The 23437-nt window shown below is 52.9% G+C and overlaps 1 protein-coding gene across 26 annotated transcripts in view; it reads left to right on the forward strand.

Moving 5' to 3' along the window:
- The first annotated feature begins 559 nt into the window (after positions 1-559).
- The window catches only part of PHLDB1 (pleckstrin homology like domain family B member 1), a 121566-nt gene continuing 98688 nt past the window's right edge, over positions 560-23437 (forward strand). For 4 of the 26 annotated variants that reach the window (XM_043500881.1, XM_043500886.1, XM_043500885.1 and 1 more), the window contains exons 1-4: positions 8642-8928; positions 14353-14442; positions 16881-17004; positions 20344-20514. In XM_043500881.1, the coding sequence (XP_043356816.1) occupies positions 8860-8928; positions 14353-14442; positions 16881-17004; positions 20344-20514 (454 nt within the window). In that variant the 5' untranslated portion in view covers positions 8642-8859. Of the gene's footprint in view, positions 655-7744; positions 7767-8633; positions 8929-14352; positions 14443-16464; positions 16584-16880; positions 17005-20343; positions 20515-23437 lie in introns of those variants that run through there. The other 22 variants (XM_043500893.1, XM_043500895.1, XM_043500896.1 and 19 more) reach the window with 13 other exon arrangements.

Below are 23437 nucleotides of genomic sequence, written 5' to 3' on the forward strand. Positions count from 1 at the left end.
CTGATGTTTCCAAAATGCCTTGGAGTCCCTGTGCTGGGAAGTGCTCTAGAAATGCACAGATTTGTTCTCTCCACCGTACTGACTGCACAAAGCTACAGCCGCCAGCCCCAATTGCTGGGTGAAGCCCGCAGTTCCAGGGTTGTGCAGGCCACGGCGTATTTTTAACCGGGGGAGAGAAAGGAGAGGGGGGTGGGTGGTCCTGGCACCAGTGTGGGAGGCAGGAACCCTGCGTTCTATGCTCGAGGGTGGCTCGCTCTCGTCTGACCTTAGGCAAGTCCACTCCCCTCGTCCTGCCTCAATTTCCCCAGCAGCAGCGGGATGCGAGGCTTAGCGCCTTGGTTTTCGCAGAGGACGTTAAGCAACTTCGCGGGGAGGTGGGGTGAATGCCGCCAGCTCCTTTGTCCGCTTTAGCCGGGGCCAGCGGGGGGCGGGGCAAGGCGACAGCGCACCTCCGGGGCCCCCGCGCTGTGGGGCCGGCCGCCTCGCAGGCCTTTGCCTGCCCCAGCCTCGTGCTCCCTCCCGTCGGCGTCCCGCGCGCGCGGCCGCGCGGGGGTCAGTTTCCTCACGCGCTCCGCCCCCCCCCGCGGTGGGCGGTGACCGAGCCTCGCCGCCACGCGCCGAGCGGCTGCTCTGAGGGGAGCGCGGGCCGGCCAGGTGAGGGGCGCCCGGGGGCGGGCTCCGTCCCTCCGAGAGCGGGGCACCCCGGGCGGCCGCGGGCCCCGGCGGGGCGGGGCGGGTGCGGAGCGCGTTGCCCGAGGGCGGCCGGCGGTGGGTGCCCCGCTCGGGCCGAGCTGCAGCGGGGCTGTGCGTGAGCCGGGCCGGGCCGGGCTGGGCTCGGCTCTGCTCCCCTCGGGGCCCGGGCCCAGGCCCAGGCTTTCGGGCGGGGGCCGGGCAGATGGCGAGTGTGCACCTGGGCGCGGCCTCTGGCTCTGCCCCTGCCCGAGCGGGGGGGCTGGGCCAGGTGGACCGTTGGTCTGGCCCTGTTGGCCTGCTGGGGGAGCAGACAGCCCAGGTGCTGGGACTGAGTGAGCGGGCTAAATGTCCCCTTTAAATCCGGAGTCCTTTTCTGAGCTGGGGTGACAGACAGCGGGACTAATGAGATGCCCCCCCCCCGCAGGCAGCGCTGTTTGGGTTCAATGGGAGCGTGTGAAAGGGGCTGTTGCAAACAACCCGAGCTCTGTCCCCTACCTGAGTCGGGGCTCGTGCTGTCCCAGAGAAATGGCTTTGGCAGAATTCCTTGCATTTCTGACATTTTCTCCCATAATCTGTAACAGCAAATTTTTGGCATGCAGCCACCTCTCCCCGGGAAGGGGAGGGAGCTCAGGGTTGCAAAGCCAAAGTGAAGGGGAATCCTTGCAGACCTGTAGCCTCCCCACTTCTCTGAGCGATGGGTTAGAGTCCCTGGGCAGCTTAGTGCAGATGGCTATTCAGAGTCCAGCTACACGCAAGGGGAGGCATCTTGGCTGAATGGACCGATCGCTAGGGGTTAGGAGCCAGGAATCCCAGCTTTGGTGTTGACTTGCTTCGCCTCTCTCTGTGCCCGTGAAATGGAGAGATGCTAACTAACCAGGCATCCGATGAAGTGAGCTGTAGCTCACAAAAGCTTATGCTTAAATAAATTTGTTAGTCTCTAAGGTGCCACAAGTCCTCTTTTTCTTTTTGCAGATGCAGATTAACATGGCTGCTACTCTGAAACCTAACTAGGCTTAGTGTCTGTGCTTTGGGAATGGTCACTTCTGTGAGAGTGTGGCAGGAGGGCTCTTGTGTGGGCCACTGTTGCTAGCTGCTGCTGTCCTTATGGTTATTTAGCCATTGGCAAGTCAAGTGAAGGAATGACTTGAGCATGGAACGCACTTGGAGGAGAGGAAGGTGATCAGGAACAGTCAACATGGATTCATGAAGGGCAAGTCATTCTGACCAACCTGATTGCCTTCTATGATGAGATAACTGGCTCTGTGGATATGGGAAAAGCAGTGAATGTGATATATCTTGACCTTAGCAAAGCTTTTGAAACAGTCTCCCACAGTATTCTTGCCAGCAAGTTAAAAAGCTATGGATTGGATGAACGGACTATAAGGTGGATAGAAAGCTGGCTAGATTGTCAGGCTCAACAGATGCTCAATGTCTAGTTGGCAGCCGGTATCAAGCACAGTGCCCCAGGGGTCAGTCCTGGGGCGGTTTTGTTCAAGTTCTTTATTAATGATCTGGATGATGGGATGGATTGCACCCTCAGCAAGTTCGCAGATGACACTAAGTAGAGGTAGAAACGCTGGAGGGTAGGGATAGGGTACAGAGTGACCTAGACAAATTGGAGGATTGGGCCAAAAAAAATCTGATGAGATTCAACAAGAACAAGTGCAGAGTCCTGCACTTAGGACGGGAGAATCCCATGCACCACTACAGGCTGGGGACTGACTGGCTAAGCAGCAGTTCTGCAGAAAAGGACCTGGGGATTACAGTGGATGAGAAGCTGGATATGAGTCAGCAGTGTGCCCTTGTTGCCAAGAAGGCCAATGGCATATTGGGCTGCATTAGTAGGAGCATTCCCAGCAAATCGAGGGAAGTGATTATTCCCCTCTATTGGGCACTGGTGAGGCCATATCTGGTGTATTGCATCCAGTTTTGGGCCCCCACTACAGAAAGGATGTGGCTAAATTGGAGAGAGACCAGCAGAGGGCAACAAAAATGATCGGGGGCTGGGGCATGACTTACGAGGAGAGGCTGAGAATACTAGGCTTGTTTAGTCTGCAGAAGAGAAGAGTGAGGGGGGATTTGAAAGCAGCCTTCAACTACCTGAAGGGGGGTTCAAAAGAGGAGGGGGCTCGGCTGTTCTCAGTGGTGGCAGATGACAGAACAAGGAGCAATGGTCTCAAGTTGCAGTGGGGGTGGTCTAGGTTAGTTATTAAGAAAAACTATTTCACTAGGAGGGTGGTGAAGCACTGGAATGGGTTACTTAGGGAGGTGATGGAATCTCCGTCCTTAGAGGTTTTTAATGCCCGGCTTGACAAAGTCCTGGCTGGGATGATTTAGTTGGTGTTGGTCCTGCTTTGAGCAGGGGGTTGGACTAGATGATCTCCTGAGGTCTCTTCCAACCCTAATCTTCTATGATTCTATGAGGGCTGGGACCCTATGAAGTGGGGATTATATATTTTGCCCCTTATCCTTGTCTATGTCTACGCACGATCCTGGGGTTCTCTTTGATTTTTATACTGGTAGGTCTCAACTTGGCCTTCCCTCTGTGGCAGGGAGTTTTGGCTGATAGGTAAGCCCACACCAACCAATAGGAATCCTGATCTCCATGCTCATGCCTGGGAGGTTCCTCTGAGATAGCCAGATATGTTCTTTCTGCCCTTTCACCTCCTGCTTGAGGGTTCCTGAGCCTGATGGCCAGTCTGCCCCAGAGGAAGCTGCCCAGCTGTTCTGTGCTGTGTGTGAGGATTTTCTTCTTAAACGTCCACTTGCTTTTTCATCCATCCCCATGTAAAAATGCTGAGATGGCTGAATGGGCCTTGATTTCAGCTGTTCCCTGTGCTGGGTTTCCAGCACTTCTCTTTTTAGAACTTGGGCACATTCTTTGTCAGAAGTGAGGGGTGTGAGCTGCCAGTAATATTTACACCCTTCACCAAAAGAGTCAGGACCAGAAACTCTGGTCTCCTGACTCCAGCCCAGTGCACATTCTGTGAGGCCTAAGAGCATTTCCTGGAGGAATTTCTTCTTCCTGCCTTGTGATACTTTACCTAAGATGTGTGACAGCGCTTCCAAGAGTGGGAGATGCCTAATGCTTGGCATGTCAGCAAATAGTCTCAATTCCCTTGTTATGTCTATTTGTTGAGTTTAAAACAGTGGCACCTGGAAATATCTGTGGTTGGACTCTCATGTAGTGTCCTCTCCCCCCCCCCCCCATGCCCTGGTGTTTTGGCTGGTGCAAGTGAGCACTGCTGCTGCTCTGGCTTGGTGGGATTCCTCAGAGTGTGTGTGAGTGGCAGTAGAAGAACACCCTGCTGCTCTTCTCTTATTGGACATGGGCACTGTCCTGTTCCCATATAATGAATTCAAACAGCCTTTATAAAGGATGTTCAGGTCAGAGCTGCCTTGGGCCTACTGGTGTGTCATACCTGCCACTTGAGATTTGTTGTAAAATACAGATCAGTAACCTCAGCCTTGTTTTTTTCCTTTATCTGGGAAAGGACGTGGGGTGGGATGGGATGCTGCAGTTTGGATTGAGGGGCATAGGCGGAGCTGGAGTAGCAGGGAGCTACGAGTCAGGATTGTATGCATGTGTGGGGAACCATGGGGGACTGTGGGTTGGGATTGAGATCATCTGCTGATCTGGGGGTGAGGCATGGCTCCGGACTGGGATACCAGCAGGGGGCTGCAGGTCAGAATATGGGGGCAGCAGCAGAGCTGTATGAACATGGGGAACTATAGGGCAGGGATAGCAGGAGCGCTGTGAATTGGGACTGAGCTGTATTGGGTTGCCTAAACTCAAAGCCTTCCATGGTGCAAAAAGGCAGAATAGAGATTTATCTAGTTAATTCTTTGCAGACTGCAGACTTGTTCCTAAGTATTACTTTGACAGGAAGTACTGTTGTGGTAAGGTGTTAGCTGTCTTAGCTGAGGATTCTTCATGGATTAGGTACCCTATTTAATTGAACATCTGAGTCCGGTCTATTTGAATAACCCTTCCAGACCTGCCCCTAGTGGGTGATGGGGGAGGCAGCGCTTGCTTTATGGTTTCTTTCTGCCCCTCTGGATGCCTCCCTTGGCCTTTGTGTCTTTTATGTTTCCATTGTGCTAAAAAGCAGGTCCCTATTTTGACTCCAAATCTCCCTGGCTAGCAATACCTGGTGGTGGCAGGCAAAATGGAATTTGTGTGGGGCTGGGGGGCGGGAGGGGTTGACTGCTCTGTTTGGAGTATGGCAAGAGGAGTTGAGGAAATGCTCAGGGCTGGAGCTGGCAGCTGTGCACACTTTAATGACCCCAGTAGGGGAGCTCATTTCCTCTGGGGAGCTGAGATCAGTGGGTGGGGCAGAGAATTCTGTCTCCCAATGTAACTATCTTGGAGCTAATTTATGTTACTGTTATTGCCAGGCGTGTTGTGTCGCCTTGGTAACATGTGACCAGTGCTCCACTGTGTGTAGTCTTCGGGATGGAGAGTGTATGGGGTGTTTCCACCTAGAAGGAGCAATTGGAGAAAAGAAAGAGCGGAAGGAGCCTCTGCGGCAGACTTGCACCTCGGATGACATGGCCGGCTCTGTGCCAAGAGGGGATCAGAACAAATACTATAGCTGGAGTCCCAGGAATGGGGAGCACGGCCTTTGAGATGAGATCAGACCCAAACAGCGGATTCAAATCCAGGCTTTGGGGCCAAACTGCCCTCCCAACGCTCTCATCTCAACATGCTGAAATGTGGAGTGGGGAGCCTGGGTCAACTCCAAGCTTTCCTGAGCCCCAGACTGTTTCAGCTTGTTGCAGAGATGAGTGCAGGCTGAGTTTAGCCTATTCATAGGGACTGGTCCTGATGAGTTTCTTTCAGACCCTGCGACACCAGCTCCGAATTAGCCCTCGCCAATCTGGGACCTTGCTGCAATTTAATTACTGTGGGCTGCCTGGCGCAAGTCCCCTTCCCACCCACGTTTGTCTCCAAGACAATGCTCCCGCCTCCGACATTCCCAGGCTGGAAGCAGAACAGCCCATTGCTCACTGAGATGGGGTGGCAGCTTTGGTGCCTTAAACTCATTAACAGATGTGGAGTGAATGTACAGCCAAGTTGAATGCAGGGCCTGGATGCTGTGTGGTGTACCTGTTAACTCAGCTGCTCTGACTGCTTCCAATTGACTCATTGAAGGGAATGGGGGATGGGGGAAAGAAAGAGGCCAGGGATGCTATATTTCAGGGCATGTAACATCAGGTACTGCAACTCCTTGTGGGTTACCCAAGTCCCCTTCTCTTACGCGTGCCCTCTGCCACACCTGCATTCAGCCGTTAGAGAGGATGATAGACGTTGTCCAGCTTCCATATGGTGTGTAGATGTACACATGGCCAAATACTGTTCTTGGGCACGCCCAGGCTTCCATACTCTCGGTGTATTTGCAGACTGATTCCGACCTTCCCTCTGTAGCTGCAGATACAAAATGGGGCACAGATGGGTGCTCCTTCCCCTTGTGTTTTGTTGGTTTTAAGTAAAATAACAGCAGGTACCATCTACAAGGTGCTTTATAAATATAAATTAACCCAGGCTCACAGTGCCCTTGGAGGCAGGGCAGGGTTATTATCCCCATAAGAAAACTCAGGCACAGAGAGGGGAAATGATTTGGCCACGTGTGATTGCTGGAGGTGTGATATGCATCCCCCTCTGTTTGTTTGGGGGTGGGTTACAGTTATACAAAGCTGCAGTCACTATTGTTTCTCAAAGGGACCTCATTTGGAGGCTCGTGCAGTGATGCACAAGAAGAAGGGAAGGTGAGCACTTTGGAAGGCAGCATCTGAGTCGAATAGACCAAGTTTGTTTCCCTTTGAGATCCAGCTGATCATAGAAGATTAGGGTTGGAAGAGATCTCAGGAGGTACTAGTCCAATCCCCTGCTCAAAGCAGGACCAACACCAACTAAATCATCCCTGCCAGGGCTTTGTCAAGCTGGGCCTTAAAAACCTCTAAGGATGGAATGACCTTTAAGGATTGTTGAGACACCCAGGAGAAAAAATCCTCCTTCCCCAACCCTCCCGAAGCCAAACTAGGCTCCCAGCCCTACCACTGCATTTCAGAGTGTTGCCACTGATAGCCCCAGCCCAAAAGAAAGGGGCAGGAGAGATTCAGCCACAAGGCCATTTGGCCCCACTGGTCCCACCTGGTGCTTCAGCTCACTGTCCTATTCCTGTATTGTGACCAGGCTACAGAGACTGCTCAGCTCAACAAGAATCCGACAGCAGCAGCTGACATTTGAGTGCAAGCTCAAGCCAGAGTTGTCAAATATTTGTAATTTTCATGTCCGAATGAGGGGCTTTGGCAGAGCTGGGTGTAGGATCCCAGTGCTGGAACAGTAGGGGGGCTATGAGTTGAAATTGAGGAACTTTGGCAGAGGTGTGCGGGGAGGGGGAGGCCCAGTGCTGGAACAGTATGGGGGGTTATGAGATGGAATTGAGGGGCATTGGCAGAGCTGTGGAGGAGAAAGCCCAGGGGTGGAATAGCAGGGGTGCTGTGAGTCAGGATTGAGTGGCACCAGCTGAGTAAGACTGAAATTCATTTTTATGGGTGGCCTCTGTGCACCCATCCTCCTTGCGCTGAGGTAAAGTCCTCCTACGTGCTTCCCCTCCCATGCTCAACTCTTCCCTTCCTGGAAAGAACAGAGGTCTTTTTCTTAACTTTTTAAATAATTTTGTGTTGGGATTTCTGTGGGAATTGGAGACATAAGCCCCGTGGATGCCAAGGAGGGAGCAAGCAGGGGGAGTGATCTCATGGGGGAGTGTGAGGGGTGAGCATGGTCTGTGCTGTATGTGAAGGCTCTGGGGCTGCTTTACTGTTGACCGTTGCTATTTCATGGTAGCTTAGCCCGACCCTTTGGCATTTGAAGCCTGCGCCTCTTTTCGTGGCAAGAACAAGTGAAGTGTTTTGCAGGCTGCTGTGAGAGAAGAAAGGCTGCCTTGTTGCTGCCAGAGGTGGGGCACCCGGCTGGGCTGGGCCTCACTCCTTTGCTAGCATTCCTAGAACAGAGTCTGCTTGTGAAGGGCAGCAATCACCCTTCGTGCTGGGGCTTCCCAGGAGGTGAGGTGAGAGGCTGGGATGGGGGGCATGGAGGAAGCATGAAATATGCCCCGAGGGGGGCTCCCCAATTCCTTATCTTCTTGCACTGGGGCATTCCCTTTGGAGAGCCTTGGAGATAGCCAGGTTCTTGGAGCGGTCACTGGCTCCCACTAGGATTCCAACCGGGGCACTGGGATGTGGGAGATGGTATCACATCTTTGTGGAGAGGTCTGGGGGATCAGTATCCCCCTCCTCTGGAAAGAAGTAAAATCCCTTATAAGGATTATAGCATCTCCATGGTTATGGGTCGGAGGAGGTGGCCTGCTAGGCTAGTGTGAGAGTGGGAAACCTGGACTTGTCTTGTAGTTAGAATGGGGTGGGAGAGGAATCAGGACTCCTGGATTCTATTCCTGGCTTGAGGAGGGGAGAGGAGTCTAGTGATTAAAGCTAAAGGGTGTGTATGGAGAATCTGAAAGTCAGTACTCCTGGGTTCTAGTCCTGGCTCTGGGATAGGAGAGGCACCTAATGGTTAGAGCTGGGGCGGCAAGTCTGGGAGACAGGACTCCTGAGTTCTATCCCCTGCTCTGTTATGGACTGCTGTGGTGACGTTCCCTCTCAGTGCAGGAGTTCCCCCATTTTTGAAGGAGATACCTGGCTCATGGGAGCTGGGTGGGTTTGGTGCTGCCATGCCCAGATCGATGGAAGGTGCCAGAGCATGGCCCAGTGTGACACTTGCCTCTCACCTCACACTGACTCTGTGGATATGACTGTGATCCTGTGGCCTGCTGTGGTGGGAAGGGGTTAATCTCCAAGCATGATTCCATCCTGGCCTCCCCTCTCTTCCTATTCAAGAGTCCGGCCCCCTGCCTGCCTTTCCTCTGGCCTAGCAGCAGCCAAGAGCTCACAGCTGGCTGCAGCTGCTTTTGGGAGAAGGTGCAGGGGTTGGGGAGAGGTTAGGGCTGTGGGCCCTGCTGGCCTGGCTCTCCCCACTGGGGTCTCCTGCCTTGATGCGCCTGTCACCTCCCCAGGGAGCTGGCAGTGCAGACTGTTCTCTACTACTTCTCCTACAACTGGGGTAGGCCGCGCCCCAAGGCCACGGGATGAACAGAGCATAGGGACATGAATGCTCTGCCACTGAAGCTGGTGGTCGGTGCTTGGCCCAGTGCCAGGATGAGGATCCAAGGGCAGGTAAGGTGAGGACCTCAAAACCACACTGTGGCTAGGGGTGTGGCGCATGTGGATTGGAGCAGGGGGATCACAAACTCTAAGGCTAACCCTTCCCAGTGCTCATGGGTCCAATTGGCTCCTTGTCCTGCCAGCATCTGGGCTCAGACCCTGACTTGAGGGAGCTGGAGCCCGGGCCCAGTGGGGGCTCCTCTAAACATCAGGGGTGGCTCTGGCCCAATAGGTGGCTGGCACAGGCTCAGCTGCATGGTAGCAAATGATGTCTGAGCCGGCAGAGGAGCAGGTCCTAGAGAGTTCCAAACCGCTCCATTAATATGCTGTGTGGAAGCTGTGTTTCCCCCTGCCCAACCCCATTACTGTGTCTCCTACTCTGCCACGATCACCCCCGATCCCAGTGCCACATCTTCCCTCTACCCCCTTTCTCGCCCCCAGTGCCGCACCCCACAGGAAAGGCCCTGGCTGCACAGCCCACTCAGGAAATCTCATTTAGCAGGTTGGAAACTCCTTCTGCAGCCATGGGAAAGTGGCAGCAAATGGAGAGAGGTCCTGGTGGTAAAGAGCTAGTGCCCCTTCTCTAACTTATTCACAAAAACACACACCTGCCCTCTATGCAGCAAGGGATAATCCTGCCCCTCAGTAGCTATAGGCTTGTGCATGAGAATCAGGGAGTGAAGGGAAACGGCCCTGCGTTACTGTCCAGATCGTGAGATGAGGGTTCAGATGTGCTGAGCACTGGCAGCTTGCAGTGGCAGGAGCTCAGCCCCTCTGACAGCCAAATCCACATACATTCTCCTGGCTCTAACCCCAGAGCTATCACTGAGCCTCACGTCCAGTGTGCTTCTTTTACAAATTATATTTCCAACTCGGCTCCTCTGCTCCATACCCAGGGCCCAGCTTGGGGGGAAGCCTGGCTTTCCTTGGTGTCAGTGGGGGCTGCTATGAAAATTGGGCCTGAATGCCAGTCTAGGCACTTCAGCTTGAATTCTGTCTGGTCTTACTCCCTGATGCTGTCCTCTTTCAGCTGCCTGTTCCGGAGGGAGCCAGGGCCTTTACTGTGAGCTGATGGTTGTTTTTGTTCTTTCCCAGCCTTGGAGTCAACACTGTCTTTTTCCAGCTTTTCATTTTTTCCGCAGTGTGTAATAGCTACCCACCAGCTCCCACTCTTCCTGGCTGGGCTGTGTGCTCTCGCTCTGGGTATGGTTTGTGCTAACCACAGGCCATGCTTGCTTTGACAAAGTAGGGAGAGGATCTCTCCTTGCTGCACTGGTCGAAGCCTGAGGATCCGGTGGGCTAGCTTTGCCAGGGCAGCCTGTAGATAGCTCTGTCTCTAGGGACAGTAGGAAAAGCCCAGACTTTGCCCATCTGAGGGGGCTGCGCTGGCATTTATCCCAGAGCCCAGCCATGGGTTATTCATATGCTGTACAGCAGAGCAAATCACAGCTGCCTTCAGCTGGAACCTGAGGAGCATTGCATGCTGGGCTAGCACTGGTATTTTCCACTGTCCTGAGTGCTCTGATAGGTGAAGGCAGCACTGAGTCTCTGTGAAGCCCATGAGCTGCAGTGATCCCAGGCTTCACTAAGGCCTTGTCTAGGCCCTCACACTCTACTAACCCATCTCCCACAAATAGCCTGTCTTCTGGATGGGATGTGGACTGAAGTCCTGGTCATTTGGGAGCAATAAAGTTCCCAGGACACTTTCCGCAAGCCAGGGCATTGACTCCAGTGTCCTGGCCAAAGCCCATCTTGGGTAATTACACTCCGCCAGTCCTGCCCCCAGCAGTTTCAGTTGGATAGAGGTTGTTATTCCCTGTCTACCCTAACCTGTCACTGTTCTGGTGTGTGGCAGCTGCCATGTTTCAACCCAGAGGTGGCCGTATGACAGTCCCGGGGGATTGATGTTTCTGTCGAGTATTGTGGGATCCTTCTAGGTGAAAAGTGCTATGGGAATTATTCCCCTCTTCAGGGTCTGCCTCCGGAGCACCATGTTCCCTGCTGGCCAACCGAAAGAAAAGGCCTGGGGACTGAATATGCATGACAGGCATGGTGAGCCAGATTTCAATCCCCAGGGCCCTATAGGCCCTTGTGATGCATTAGACACAAGCATTTGTGAGGTCTGAGTCCCTTTAATGTGACCCAGGAGCAGCGCAACCCTGTTCTGGCTATGTCTGTAATGGGTGGACTGCTGGATGTGTGGGAGCAGAGACTAAACAATCTTTCTATGCACTCGGAGTGGCCCCAGCCCTTGGCAGGAAAAGGCACAAGAAATGCTAAGCTGGTGGAGAACAGCAGAGAGCTACTGCAGTGTTGGGAGGTCAGGAATTGCCACTGACCCGTGGTGGGACTTTTGCAGTTTTATGATCAAGTTACCCCAGCCCATCCTGTTCTCTCAAATCCTGTTGAGGCCAAAGCTGACCGGGGGTGGGTGAAGCAGGGCCAGGGAAGCTTCCTGGCGGTAACAGAGGAGAGTTCAGTGTGTTTTCCTGAAAGCATGTTGGGGCTCTTGGGAGTGTCAGTGGCTGCATTCGTGAACGTTGTTCTCCATTGGCAATGATAGGAGAAGGCTAAGTCCATGCTATCACCTGCAATGCAGGCTTAGCCTGTAGATGGTGCTCTGGTGTCACACAGCTTGGCATGCTTTTAATGAGCCATATGTGACCTAGTTCTGCCTTATTACCAGCAAAATAACGTTTTTTAAAGAGCAGAGGCCTGGTCGGGGAAGGGCTTCCTCTTCCCCAGACAAATGCGACAAGCAACTCTAATTCCCCTCAGACCCTCTCTATGTAGTCCTGTTTGAGTCTTGCATTGGTGGGGGAGTCAGTAGTCCAGTGCATCTTTCCAGCTCTGAATATTTCAGCACAATACTCTTCCATCTGAGTGATTTGTCTGCAGCTCCTTGGGGAAGGAGTGGTGGCTCCCTCACTTGGGGTATTTACACCAGTGTGGCTAAAAAGCTAGTGCCTATATGATAAGGGAGCAGTGCGGCTCTTGCTGGGAAGCAGGGGCTGAAGGGTCTAGCAGATCTCCACCTTCTCCAGAGCCTCTTAATCTTACTCTGAAGCACAGTGATTCTTGCTAAAAGTGTAGGCTTCACCCCATCCTCATTGCTGACAGGGAGAATGTTAGTGCTTCACACTGTCTCAAAATAGTGGTTTGGGGGCAGCTGCTAGGAACCCCTGTGATACAATCTGCCCCCTGACCTGCACTCAAACAACACAAGGCTGGGACCAGTCCTTATAATTGTGTTGTAATGTCACAAGCCATGGGGTCTGTATTGGGGGAGCCAACAGAACACAATGATCCACAGGCCAAATGGGGCGAGGTCTCTGGCCCACAAACTGTCCATCCTCAGTTCTGCTCTGGAAGCCCTTACAGACCGGGCCAGCAAGGAGGGGGTTCCTGCTACCATCCTGCTGTATGGTGACCCCAAGATGGATGTGTGGGGTGCATGAAGTAGGGGGTAAATTTAGAAACTCTAGCCTGGCCCAGCCTGCTAAGCTGGCCCAAGTGGTCTGAGCGCCAGAGCACAGGAAATCAGTGGCTTGTGGGGTCAGTTTCCTCTCCAAGCTGCTTTATTTACTCTTCCTGCAGGGACAGAAATCCTGCCCAGGATGGTAATGCAGGAGGAGCTGAAATCAGGTTTCAATTAGTCATTTTGTGTGTGCATGTGTGTGTTTGAACATACATGTAAATGTGGGGCATGTTCAGACATTCAGAGGGTCTGAGGAGCTGTGTGCACACACATGAATGTGTGGGGTTGCTAGTTTTCTAAGCAGCACCTGGGGGAGAGATTGGCTGGTGCATGACATCTCTGCTGATTAGTGGGGCGGGCTGCTGGGCTAGCATGGATGCATTGTCATATATAATATGTGTATGTCTGTCTCTGTTTGTCCTCTCTTCTCTGCACCCCAGATGTTGGGTTTTTCCTTCGATGATTGTTTAGTGATGTAGATTTTTAAAAATGAGCCTCTGCAAAGTTGTTGTTCAGTTAAGACTCCCTCTTTTGTTGTAGTTACACCCTCTGTGTTCAAGTGTGTGAGTGAATAAGAATATTTCTGGATGGATGGACAGGGAAATTAATTTTGAGACAATTTCTGAGCATCTGGAACCAGGAATTTAGCAGAAAAGTATCTTCTTTCCATTAAATATAACTCTTGGAGCTGAGACATGAAACTGAGTCCCTGGCTACTCATGCCATCCTAGGGCACATGGTATGATTTGGGCTTTTAGCTCAGGTGTCTTGGCCCCATTCTAACCCTGGGAAGTTGCCTGCTGCCTCCCTATAGCTCCCTGAAGTTTCTCTGGGACAGAAGATTCTCTTTCCTGTCCTGCCAGTCTGAATGCCGTTAAAGAGCTGCTGTGCTGGAGAGCTGGCTGGCCCGTTACCGTACACCTTTCCTGACCAGCCTTGTGTAGGGTTTATGATGCTAACGTAGTTCATGTTTGTAAAGAGATCCTGGGAGATCCTTAGGTGAATGGGGAAACAGGGCCATGTATCCCATGCTCTGCACATGTTCTGTAGAATTCTGTACGTAGGTGCTCTAAGTTGCTATTCTTTTTGGGCGTTTGTACCACTCACTGTCATTTCGCATCCGCCGAGACCCAGTGTGCAGAATTACCCAGTTCAGCTGGGGTCCAAGCCAGATGCCCCTGTGCTCATTTCCCCGTTGACTTGAGCGGGAGCCAGCAGAGAGCAAATGAGGCTCAGGGATTCGGTCAGGCATAGCCCAGCTGGTAAAAGAAGGTTATAAGGCCCCCTGGTGTCCAGCTCTCAGTGCTGCAGCCATCAGTCTCTCCTAATGCAGTGTCCCTTTAGTCCTGGGGTTCATACATCCACCTGTTTCGAGAAGAAAATAATGCCAGTGCAGAAGCTGGATAAAAGCCTGGAAGCTGCTTGTGTCTATGGGGTAGGGGGAGCAGCGTGATGTAGAATGTGTACTGCTGATGACATGTTGCTTTTCTTTGGAACTCTTCAACCAAGTACTTCAAGCTGGTTACAAGCAGTCATGAGCTCTGACAGCCTGTGTGGATAGGTGAGTGTGGTCCCCATTGTACAGATGGGGAAACTGAGGCACGGAGCAGTGAAATTACTTGCCAAAGGTCAAGCTTGGAATAGAATACCGACATCCTGATTGTCCATCCCCTGCTATAATCACTAAACCACTCTCTCCTTTCATTGATCAGGCCTAGATAATGGGGCCTCTTGATCACTCACCTGTGCTTGCTGGGCTGTTTTGAACTTTACTCTCAGCCTGTGACCTCATGTGTCTCATTGGTCCAACCTTCTGCATCCCCTATTGGGGAGGGAGAGGCGCATCTCTGCCGCATAGCCCCGTGTACAGTGCTGGTTTGGTTCTGTCGTTGTATTCCTGTTAGTGGAGGGCTCTCTCAAGTCCTAACACCCCCTCTGTGTTTCTGGTTCCTTCCCAGGAGAGTGCCAGGCACATTGATGAAGTTGCCATGGAAGCTTCAAACAGGAACGTTACCAGCCCGACCCGCAAAGTCCAAGCAATCATCCAGGTGAGTGTGTGCCAGGGTCACCTCCTCCAGCCAGTGCATCAGCCACTGCCACCTTGTGCTGGGGAGGGCAGACTGAGATAGCTTTGGGCGCTAATGCCCTGTCCTTCCATCACCAGAGACTGGCACTGGGGTCACACATGAGCAAAGGTTATTGGTCCTAGAGAGGGATCAGGGGCGATGCTGGCTATGCAGGCTGCTTAGGTCCCTATAGTGATGGGTCCAGCAGGAAATCAGGGCATCCCGAAAACCCAAGAGAGAGAAGCTCCAAGTGCTGGGAGATGGGCCTGGCAATCCCCTGAGAGCATAGGGAGAGTTTATTCCCTCTCCCAGGCCTGAGTCAGGCTTCATACATGACCCTGCTTCTCTTCTGGGCCAAACCCTAATTCCAGATGGGGGTTGGGGGCACTGGTTCCAGGTTGGGCAGTTCAGCATCCATGTCCTTGTACTTTGGCCCAGTTGACCCTAAAGACTCCTGGGGGAATCTTGTGGAGAAGGGACATTGGAACAGCTTGCCAGTGAGGAATTGTGGCCCCATCACTGTAAGAGGCTGTTGATGATTTATAGTCAATGAGGCATGATTCCCCCACCCCAGAGCTGGAGAATGGCATGGCTCTGTGCCACATCTCCCACCCTCTACTCCCTCGCAGAGTTCAACTCTGAAGGGATCTTGGTATCCTGAATAACCTCAGGACTAGGGTGTGGGTGACTGGTGCTGCCCTCTGCTGAGCGCCATTGGGTCTTTTCTCCCAATCCTATTATGGGATTGGCTGTAAATCCAGTTGGGCTAAATGGCTAGTACCTTAGATCCTATTAAAAAGAACCTGAGCCCATGGAATCCCCCTTGCCCTAGGGCTGGGCTGTTGTCACTTTTCATCCTTCTAGTTTCTTCCCCAAGCCTGCAGCACAGAGCAAAGATCACAACCGTCCTGTCCTGAGATCTGAAGATTTGGGGAAGGCTTAGAAGCCTCGGACTCCACATCTGAGGAGTCCACTCCTCAGCTTGCTAGCCCGCCGTCTGAGCCTACACAGGGCACTCTCTGTGCTCTGGAAAAAGGGCTGAGGGAGACATCCTCAGAATGTGGGGAGCCAGAGGCCCAGCAGTCTGTGCTTGTGGGTTCACGTTTGTGTGTGCTTGCATGCATGTGCATGTGTACATGTGCGTGCATGCAGCTGGTGAGTCTAAGTGAAGCCTGGTTGGATTCTGGTTTACCTGCAGTAGGGTCAGGGGCCCAGGGCAGTGGGGAGAGCCCTGCCCTGCTCGCTGCAGCCAGCCATCCTGTGAGACCTCCACTTCCACTCTGCCCTGTCATATAGAGCAGAAAGATAAGGAGCTCATAAATATTTATGATCCATCTTTGCTGTGCAAAGTGGGAACGGCCATAGAACCTATCTGAATCACTGATTGTGGACAGACTGCTGGTTAGGAGCCAACCCACAGCACAGACCCTGTCTGTCTCCCTGTCCGTCCGTCCATCCATCCATCCATCCATCCATCCATCCATTTACTGGCATGTTTCAGGGGCTAAAGCAGCTCCGCTGCAGCAAAGGAACCTGGAGAGCATCTCCCAGTTGGAGGCCTCAGCAAAGGGGGGTGAGGGGTGGATGCCTCCTTGTCATGGTTAGGCCTGGCCCAGGGCCTGCAAGGATGCAGGGGAATTATGGCTGGCGTGTTGTGTATCCCCACTTCCACTTCCTGCTTCTCCAAGCAGGGGAAGGTTTGGCCAGTGAGTTCTCTCTGGAGCACTCCAGTATGGTGTGATCTGGATTGGGAATCCCCCCACCAGTGCTGGCTCCACCTGCACTCAAGCCCTAGGAACTAAGCCACCCATGGATGAGCAAGTCCTTGGAGCATGCCCCACCCCTGCCTGTCGGAAACCCCACTGGGCTTGTTCCTCATTTCAGGGGTCTTGTTTGCACACCCCTGCCCGTTCCCCAGACATATATCAGCCTTGTCCCTGTGGATCTGGGCTCCTTCCATCCCTGTTTCCTCTCTTCCTTTTCCCACATGTGGGGTGCTGCCAGTGCAAGAGCCACCTTCTCTGCAGCAGCTGGTGCAATATCTGCCTCCCTATATATACGTCCTGATGCCAGACTGACAGCTCTGGAGCCCTCTGCTTACCTCCAGAATGGTCAGTGGCAAGGTCAGCATCCACAACCTGGCCTGCGCTGGAGGGGTGAGAAGAGAGGGCAGTCCAAATGGCCTGTTCAGCTCTTGACCTTTTTGCTGACGCTACCAGTAAGGGACTGACGGGGGGGCTTTTGTGCTGTGGATGCTGGTCCACCACAAATTGACTGTGACTCACCAAACTCACTGCATTTCCTGCCAGATGGAAAACTTCTCTGTCCGCATCTAGGAAGGGCTTAGGCCAGCGACCTCTCCCTTGAGTTCAGGGATGAGCACGTTCTAACCAGGGGTTCTGCTTTATCCCTCCCTACAGAACAGCCCTCTGGACCTAATAGACATGGGCAAGGGGCTGAAGGTCCAGACTAACAAGCCACATCTGGTGAGCTTGGGCAGTGGCCGGCTTAGCACCGCCGTCACCCTCCTGCCCCTAGAAGAGGGTAAGTTCCCCTTGCCTGTGCTGTGACAATGGGCTGAGGCTGATAGGGGTTTGGAGCTTACCTGGGGGAGGGAGTATCACTTTTCCTGCCCTCCTGTGACTGACACCCACTGTGTAGCTTACACTGGGTGGAGACCAACCATCACACCATGGGAAAACCAGACTGTGGAGAGGGTGTGTTTGTAATGGGTAGAACAGGAGGCCTAGGGGTTCCATTTCCAGCTGTGTTATAGACTTGCGTGAGGCCTTGGGCAAGTCTCCTACACCCCAATTTTCAAACTAGCTATTAATTTTGAATGGCCCATTTTAGGAACCTTGGGCCTGATTCTAAGAAGTGGTCATTAATTTGGTGGGGTCCAACTGGAAGCGATAGGGCCTGACTTTCAGGGGTGCTGAGCATACGCAAGCTTCCAGTCATGTCAGCTAGAGTTGTGGGTGCTCAGCACCCCTGAAAGTCATCCCTTAGGGGTCTCCAGTTGGGATCCCCAAATTAGTGACCACTTCTGAGAATCTTAGCCTGCCCCCCTCCATTCCTGTTGCTAAATGGAGCTAATATTCCTGCCCCACCGCAGTATCTGATATGGACCTCCTGCCTGCCTGGATTGTAGGGTATAGTTAGTGGAAGGTTACATGGTGCTTTTGGAGCCCAGATGAGAGGGGCACAGCAAAAAACAGGGCTATTGATGGCCTGGCACGCAAGATGCTGCTGCACTGCTCTTGCCTTCTGCCACACTCGATGCACAGACTGAAGGCAGTGTTTTACCTGTGGGATTTCCTCTGCTCTTGCTGACTACTGTCAGTGTTGGCCTGACTGCTGCTGCCACCCATGTCCTTGCCCCCGCCCCCCACCACTTGCCCTCCAGGTGTGTGGGCTTTGCTGTGATCCACTTTATGTGGCTGTAACTTCCTGCAGGGTGCTGAGAAAGCCCCATTAAAGTAGCCACATCTAGATACTGAATGTGGGATCCGGAACCTGGGTTAGTCCCACTGAAAATTGGGGTGGAGAGGCACAGTCTGGATCTGGCTGGGATACCCATAGCCCCTGGGGGTGGGCACTAAGTCCCACCCATCTTTAGTCCCATCAGTGGGAGCTGGCGCTGCCACACCCTCTCATCTTGCAGGGACTTGGGTTAACTTCTGCATTGATGTTCCTGGTTTATGTGAGCTCAGCAGCCCAGAGCCAGATGGAATCAACATCCCAGCGAAAGCTGGGCTGGCAATTGTGTTTCAGATCCAGCCTTGGCTCCCAAGAATGGAGGGAGTGAGAGGCACATAGGGCAGCCTGTTCCTCCCCTCCAGATAGTGGGTGGCTAGCTCCTGAAAAGTTTTAATCCCCAATAACGCCCCTCCCTGGCAGCCCCTGTGAATGGCCCTGCTACAGGGACAAGCACATGATGATCAGAACCCAGCTGTGCCTCCCCATCCCTAAACCACTTGCCCCCTGCCTCTCAGTTTAGGATCAGACACTCCAGCTTCTTCATGGCTCAACCCCACCAAATGTCAGCCCTTCTCCAGCAGTTGGTATTAGGAAGCAAGGCCTTAGGCATGCATCTGTGTCCAATAATTGTTACTGAGGCCACAGTGCAGCCCCAGATTAAAGATCAGATTAAAAAACAGAGAGAAGCAAGAGCCAAGCTCTCCCTGGAGACATTGCTGTTAGCAACCTGTCTGCATCCTTGGCCTGAGAGGCAGGGAGCTGCCAGATCTGCTTCCTGTGGAGATGTCCAAGACCTCACTGGCAAGGATTCGCCTGTGCATGTATGACATGCTCACATGCCAGCCCAAGCCACAGACCCTACCAAGCCCCCTGCACCTCAGACAGGAAAGGGGAGCAGAGCCGAGCTTCTTCTTGGGCCATGCACTTGTTACGTAGTGAGCCTTGCTTTTGGACACAACTCACAGTCTGTTAGTCAGCAAGGGCCTGAGAGTGTGAAATGGGAGGGATCTGAGGGGGGTGGGGAGGGCTTAGCCAAGAGCTTGTGGTCTGTTCAGCACAAAATCAACCGAGGAAGCTGCCAGAGATAACTGGATCAAAGGAGAGTGGGAGTTGCCTGCCCCAGGAGGCAGCTGGAGATTGGGGTTGCAGTGGGGTGGGGGGAAGAAGAGGTGGAGGGACCATGCCTGTCTGATCAGAGAGAGTGAAGGAGATAGGAGCAGGAGGAGGAACCTGGGGGCACAGTGGTTAGTATGAAACAGGATTCTTTATTGCTAGCCTCCTCCTGCCCCTTCTGCTGCATCTCTGCTTGGGTTTGTGTTCCTAGAAGGGACAAGCCTGGGATGTGTGGGTCACTCTTTGGGTGTCTCTGACCACCTACGTTTAGCTCTCTGTTGTCTGTCCCCAAGTGGCCCCATTTCTTCCCAGCAGCTAATATGCTGAGACCTGTAGGGTGAATTCCTGTCAGGGAGCCAGTGCTGCCCAGGAAACAGCGTGATCAATAGCAGCCCTGATGAAAGGCTCAAGGAGCATAGGCTCTGACCTGAGGACCTGCAAGGTCCCAACTCTCTGGCCTGGCCTTTGCAGTCTGGGCCACAGACAGGAGCCCAGTGCTAATCTCTGCAGCCAAGGAGAGAGCAGCACTGTGCTGGGCCCTGTAACGCTGTCCAGATCTTGCCTTGTGGAAGGACTCCCCTCTCCTCTGAAGTACGAAGCAGCCCTGTTCCTCCAAGCACTGCAGAGTGCTGGGGCAGGAGGGACAAATCAGCACTACCGCACACCCGTGTGGGTGCAGATTGCCTTGCCTTTGGAGCTTTAAGAGTCAGCCTGACCTAGAGGAATGAGCACAGGACTTCTGGATCCTATGTCATGCCCCTATATGAGGGGCTTGTACCTCCATTTCCTGAGGTGGTGTGGGGGGGAATCAATGGCTGTTGGTGGTTTGTTTGTGTGCAGGGGGTGATGGTTACAGGAGCGGGGAGAGGCTGTATCAATCCCTCTCTAGGGTACTCACCAGTTTCTAAAACTTGGTGGCTTGATGTCCAGGTCTGCACTTGCTCTGCAGCATCAGGACAGGAGCTGCCCTCAGCCCTGGCTGCAGTCCCATTATTCCACACAGTTGAAGCGGTGGTTACGTGTCCCCCCTCCCCACTTCCCAGTTCAGGAGCTCCTCTTAGCAAAAACTACAGAGGATGCTTCTGGCCCAGCCCCCACCTTCCTATCACATGGTGCCCACACAGGATGGGGTGCCCACCAAGTGGGGTTTTAGCACCAATAATATAGGGTGAGTGGTCCCCTCTCGGCCTCTGTAAATGGGGGTGCTTGACCTACTTTGGCCTCCCTTCCCAAGCACTGGTTCTCCTTGTTATGACCCAAGGAGCATTAAGCAGATGTTTCTCCTTGCAGGGAGGACCATGATCGGCTCGGCCGCTAAGGACATTGTTCTTCAGGGGACTGGGTTGGCCTCTGAGCACTGCTACATCGAGAATGTGTGTGGGACCCTCACCCTGCACCCCTGCGGGAATGTCTGTGTCATTGATGGCCTGCAGGTTAAGCAGCCCACTCGCCTGACCCAAGGTAAGGTGTCTGCCCTTGGGCATCAAGGCTGGCTGTGGTGGGGGCAATGCATGAGAGGACACTCCTGACCGTTCAAGTAGCTCCAGGCCTGGGCCCCTCAGTCCCCAAAGATTGGTGATGTTTGGGTCAGGTTCTGACTTTCCTAGCTTTGTAAGGTGGGTCCTGACTTCCTCTGACTTTGGAGCCAGCTTTCGCTCTGCAGCTAGGGTACATCTTTGCCTTGGAGCTGGGTGAATCATAGTTATCCTGAGAGCAGGTGAGGGTAACTAGGCTTGAGAGAGTGCCCAGTGCAACTTAGCCTCACTGTTTTACGGAAGCTTTGTTGAGCTGGGATCGGCTTCGGGGTGAACTTGGCTTGTGTTTTGAGCGAGTCACTGCTTTCAGTGGAACTAAAACCCTAGCCCTAGGTGCAGGAGCAGGCCCAGCGCCAATGGTGACTGCTAATTAGGTGAAGCCCAGTTCCAGTAACTATCCTGTTGGGCTGCTGGGTTAGTGGGGATGTCCCACCAGGAACAGAACCTGGCTTGGTTAGTGTGCAGGTGGCATGTGGTTCTGATTGTAAAGCTTCATTTGAGTCATGGCTGAACAGAGATTCCCCATCCTCTTTCCTGAAGGAGCCCCCAGCATTTGCTGTAGGTTTGGAGTCTCCTTTATATTTTAGCCATTGAGTGCTCTGACTCAGCTGGAGGGATCTGTGTTTGCCTCCCTGGTTATGTCTACATAGCAAATAAAAATCCACAACTGGCCCATGCCAGCTGACTTGAGCTCACGGGGCTTGGACTGTGGGGCTGTTTCCTTGCTGTGTAGACTTCTGGGCTCGGGCTGGAGCCTAGGCTCTAGGACACTGTGAGGTGAGAGGGTCCGAGCCCAAAAGTCTACACAGCAATGAAAAAGCCCCGAGCCCTGCGACCCTGAGTCGACTGGTATGGGCCAGCTGCGGGTTTTTCTTTGCTGTGTAGACATATTCCCTGTTACCTTGATGAGGGCCAGTTCTCCTTAACGTCTGATTGTCTCTTCCCCTGGGCACATGTGCTCTTTCCAGGGGGACGATGCTACAGGCCCTTCTTGCCAGTGTTAATTGGAATTTGCCAGGTTTGTTGTATTTCTGAAGAAGTTTCTGGTCCCTTTTGCCTTGCTAGCATGGGTGTGTGCAGTTCCAGAGCAAGGAAGGTTGGCCATTGTGGAAATGCAAGACTCCCAGCCTGCCGCCACATCCTCTCAGCCTTCCAGAGCTCCATGGAGGGCAAAGAGGGCAAGGACAGCACAGGCAGCTTTGATGATGGGAATTTCTTTAGCAATAATAATCCTTTCTAGAACCTCAGTGTGACTCACTGGTCAAGCTTGTGTTGTGTCCCCTTCTATTGGCAGTTGCACTAGAGGGTAACAGCCTATTACTGCTATCAGCTAATGGGATTACTTCTTTAGTTTATGTGGTCAGGGTGCTGAAGATCCTTGGGTTCAAACCCTGCTACAGGCTCATGCAGGGGGCTATCATCTATTGAGAGGTCAGTCTTTCTGGTGTCTAAAGGAGGACTGTAAAGAGGAGAGAGTGCTGGCCTGTCTTGGGGGGAAGGCAAATTTGGGACTAAGATCAGGGGTAGATGGGGACAGGTGTGACCCATCCTGCATCCTCAGTTTGTCTAGCCCAAACCTCAGGAGCAGGTTTGGGCTAGAATCCCTAGTAACTGGAAGCCTGGCATGAACTAGCCCTATTGGCCCATTGCCACACAATGCTGTCATGCATGGCTCTTAAAAAGAGATGCTTGCTAAAATTCATTGCACCAGTTCACCAATTGCACTGGAAATGGCTCTCTGCTTACCTATGCCCCAGTTCCTTGGTAGCCCATGGAGAAGCATGCTGCTTTAGGGGAGCTGCCGTCCACTTTGTTGGGTAATCTGGTATTAAGGTCTGGCACAAAACACAGAATCCAGCTCCCCCTCCCTGATGGAGAGTTTACGCTGTCAAATATCAAAGGTGCATCCTGAGCCATCTTCTGACAGCTGCAGAAAGCAGAGGCGGGATCAGCTGCCAGGAATTTATTAGAGCCTCTAATAATGGTTGGGCTTGTTTGAGGCAGAGGGAGGGGAATTTAAAGCTGATTGTTTGAAAAGAACCAACCAGCTGACTGACAAACAAACAAGGCTTTTTAATCCAGATGCCTCCTTTTCATGTAATTATTTCAGCTTCTAGGGTTCAGCTTTCCTGGGCCATTTCCCAGGCTGTCCCCTTCCCCATCTATCCTTAAAAATATCAGTATGCCTGAGTCACTCCCTCTCTGATGTACTTCCTGTTGGTTTCATTTGCCATAACCAGGCTCCCTCATTCCCCTGCCCTTTCCCTTTGTCCCATGGCTGAGATTTACCTGGCTTAGACTTGAAACTCTTTGAGGCAGGGTTCCTGTGTCTCTGCTTGGCCCTTTACAGAATTTGGTGGGCAGGGGGGAATCCTCAATGTTAACAGGCCTTCTTGTTGGGGTCATTCTAGAACTTTAATTGCCAGGGTAATGTGCTGCAATGGCATCTCTCTAGAGCTTGAGTTGCCATAGCAATGAGCTGCAGGCTTGTAACTGTTATGGCCAGCTGGTGGCTCTGCTCCTGGAGGGGGCTCTGAACACTGTGAAGAGAACAAAGAGGCATGAGTCTTGCTCTACCTGGAGAAAATCCCAGCCTAGAGGAAATGATGCAGTGTGGCCTCTGGAGATGCAGGCACCATAAGTGTTATGGGATAGCCCAGAGCCAGACCTTCTTTCTCCCAAATGCTCTTAACAGAAGAGCACAGCATTTGCCAGGACAAATCTGAGCTAGCCCTGATTCTTCTGCCTGCCACCCTAGATCAGACCATATGGCCGGGGGTCCTGGATCCTCGTGCAGTGTCCAGTGCTTCAGAGGAGGCTTAAACACCCTATCAGATGCCTGGCCAGTT

The sequence above is a fragment of the Dermochelys coriacea genome, chromosome 22 (assembly GCF_009764565.3).
Source record: "Dermochelys coriacea isolate rDerCor1 chromosome 22, rDerCor1.pri.v4, whole genome shotgun sequence".
NCBI classification, from domain to species: Eukaryota; Metazoa; Chordata; order Testudines; family Dermochelyidae; genus Dermochelys; species Dermochelys coriacea.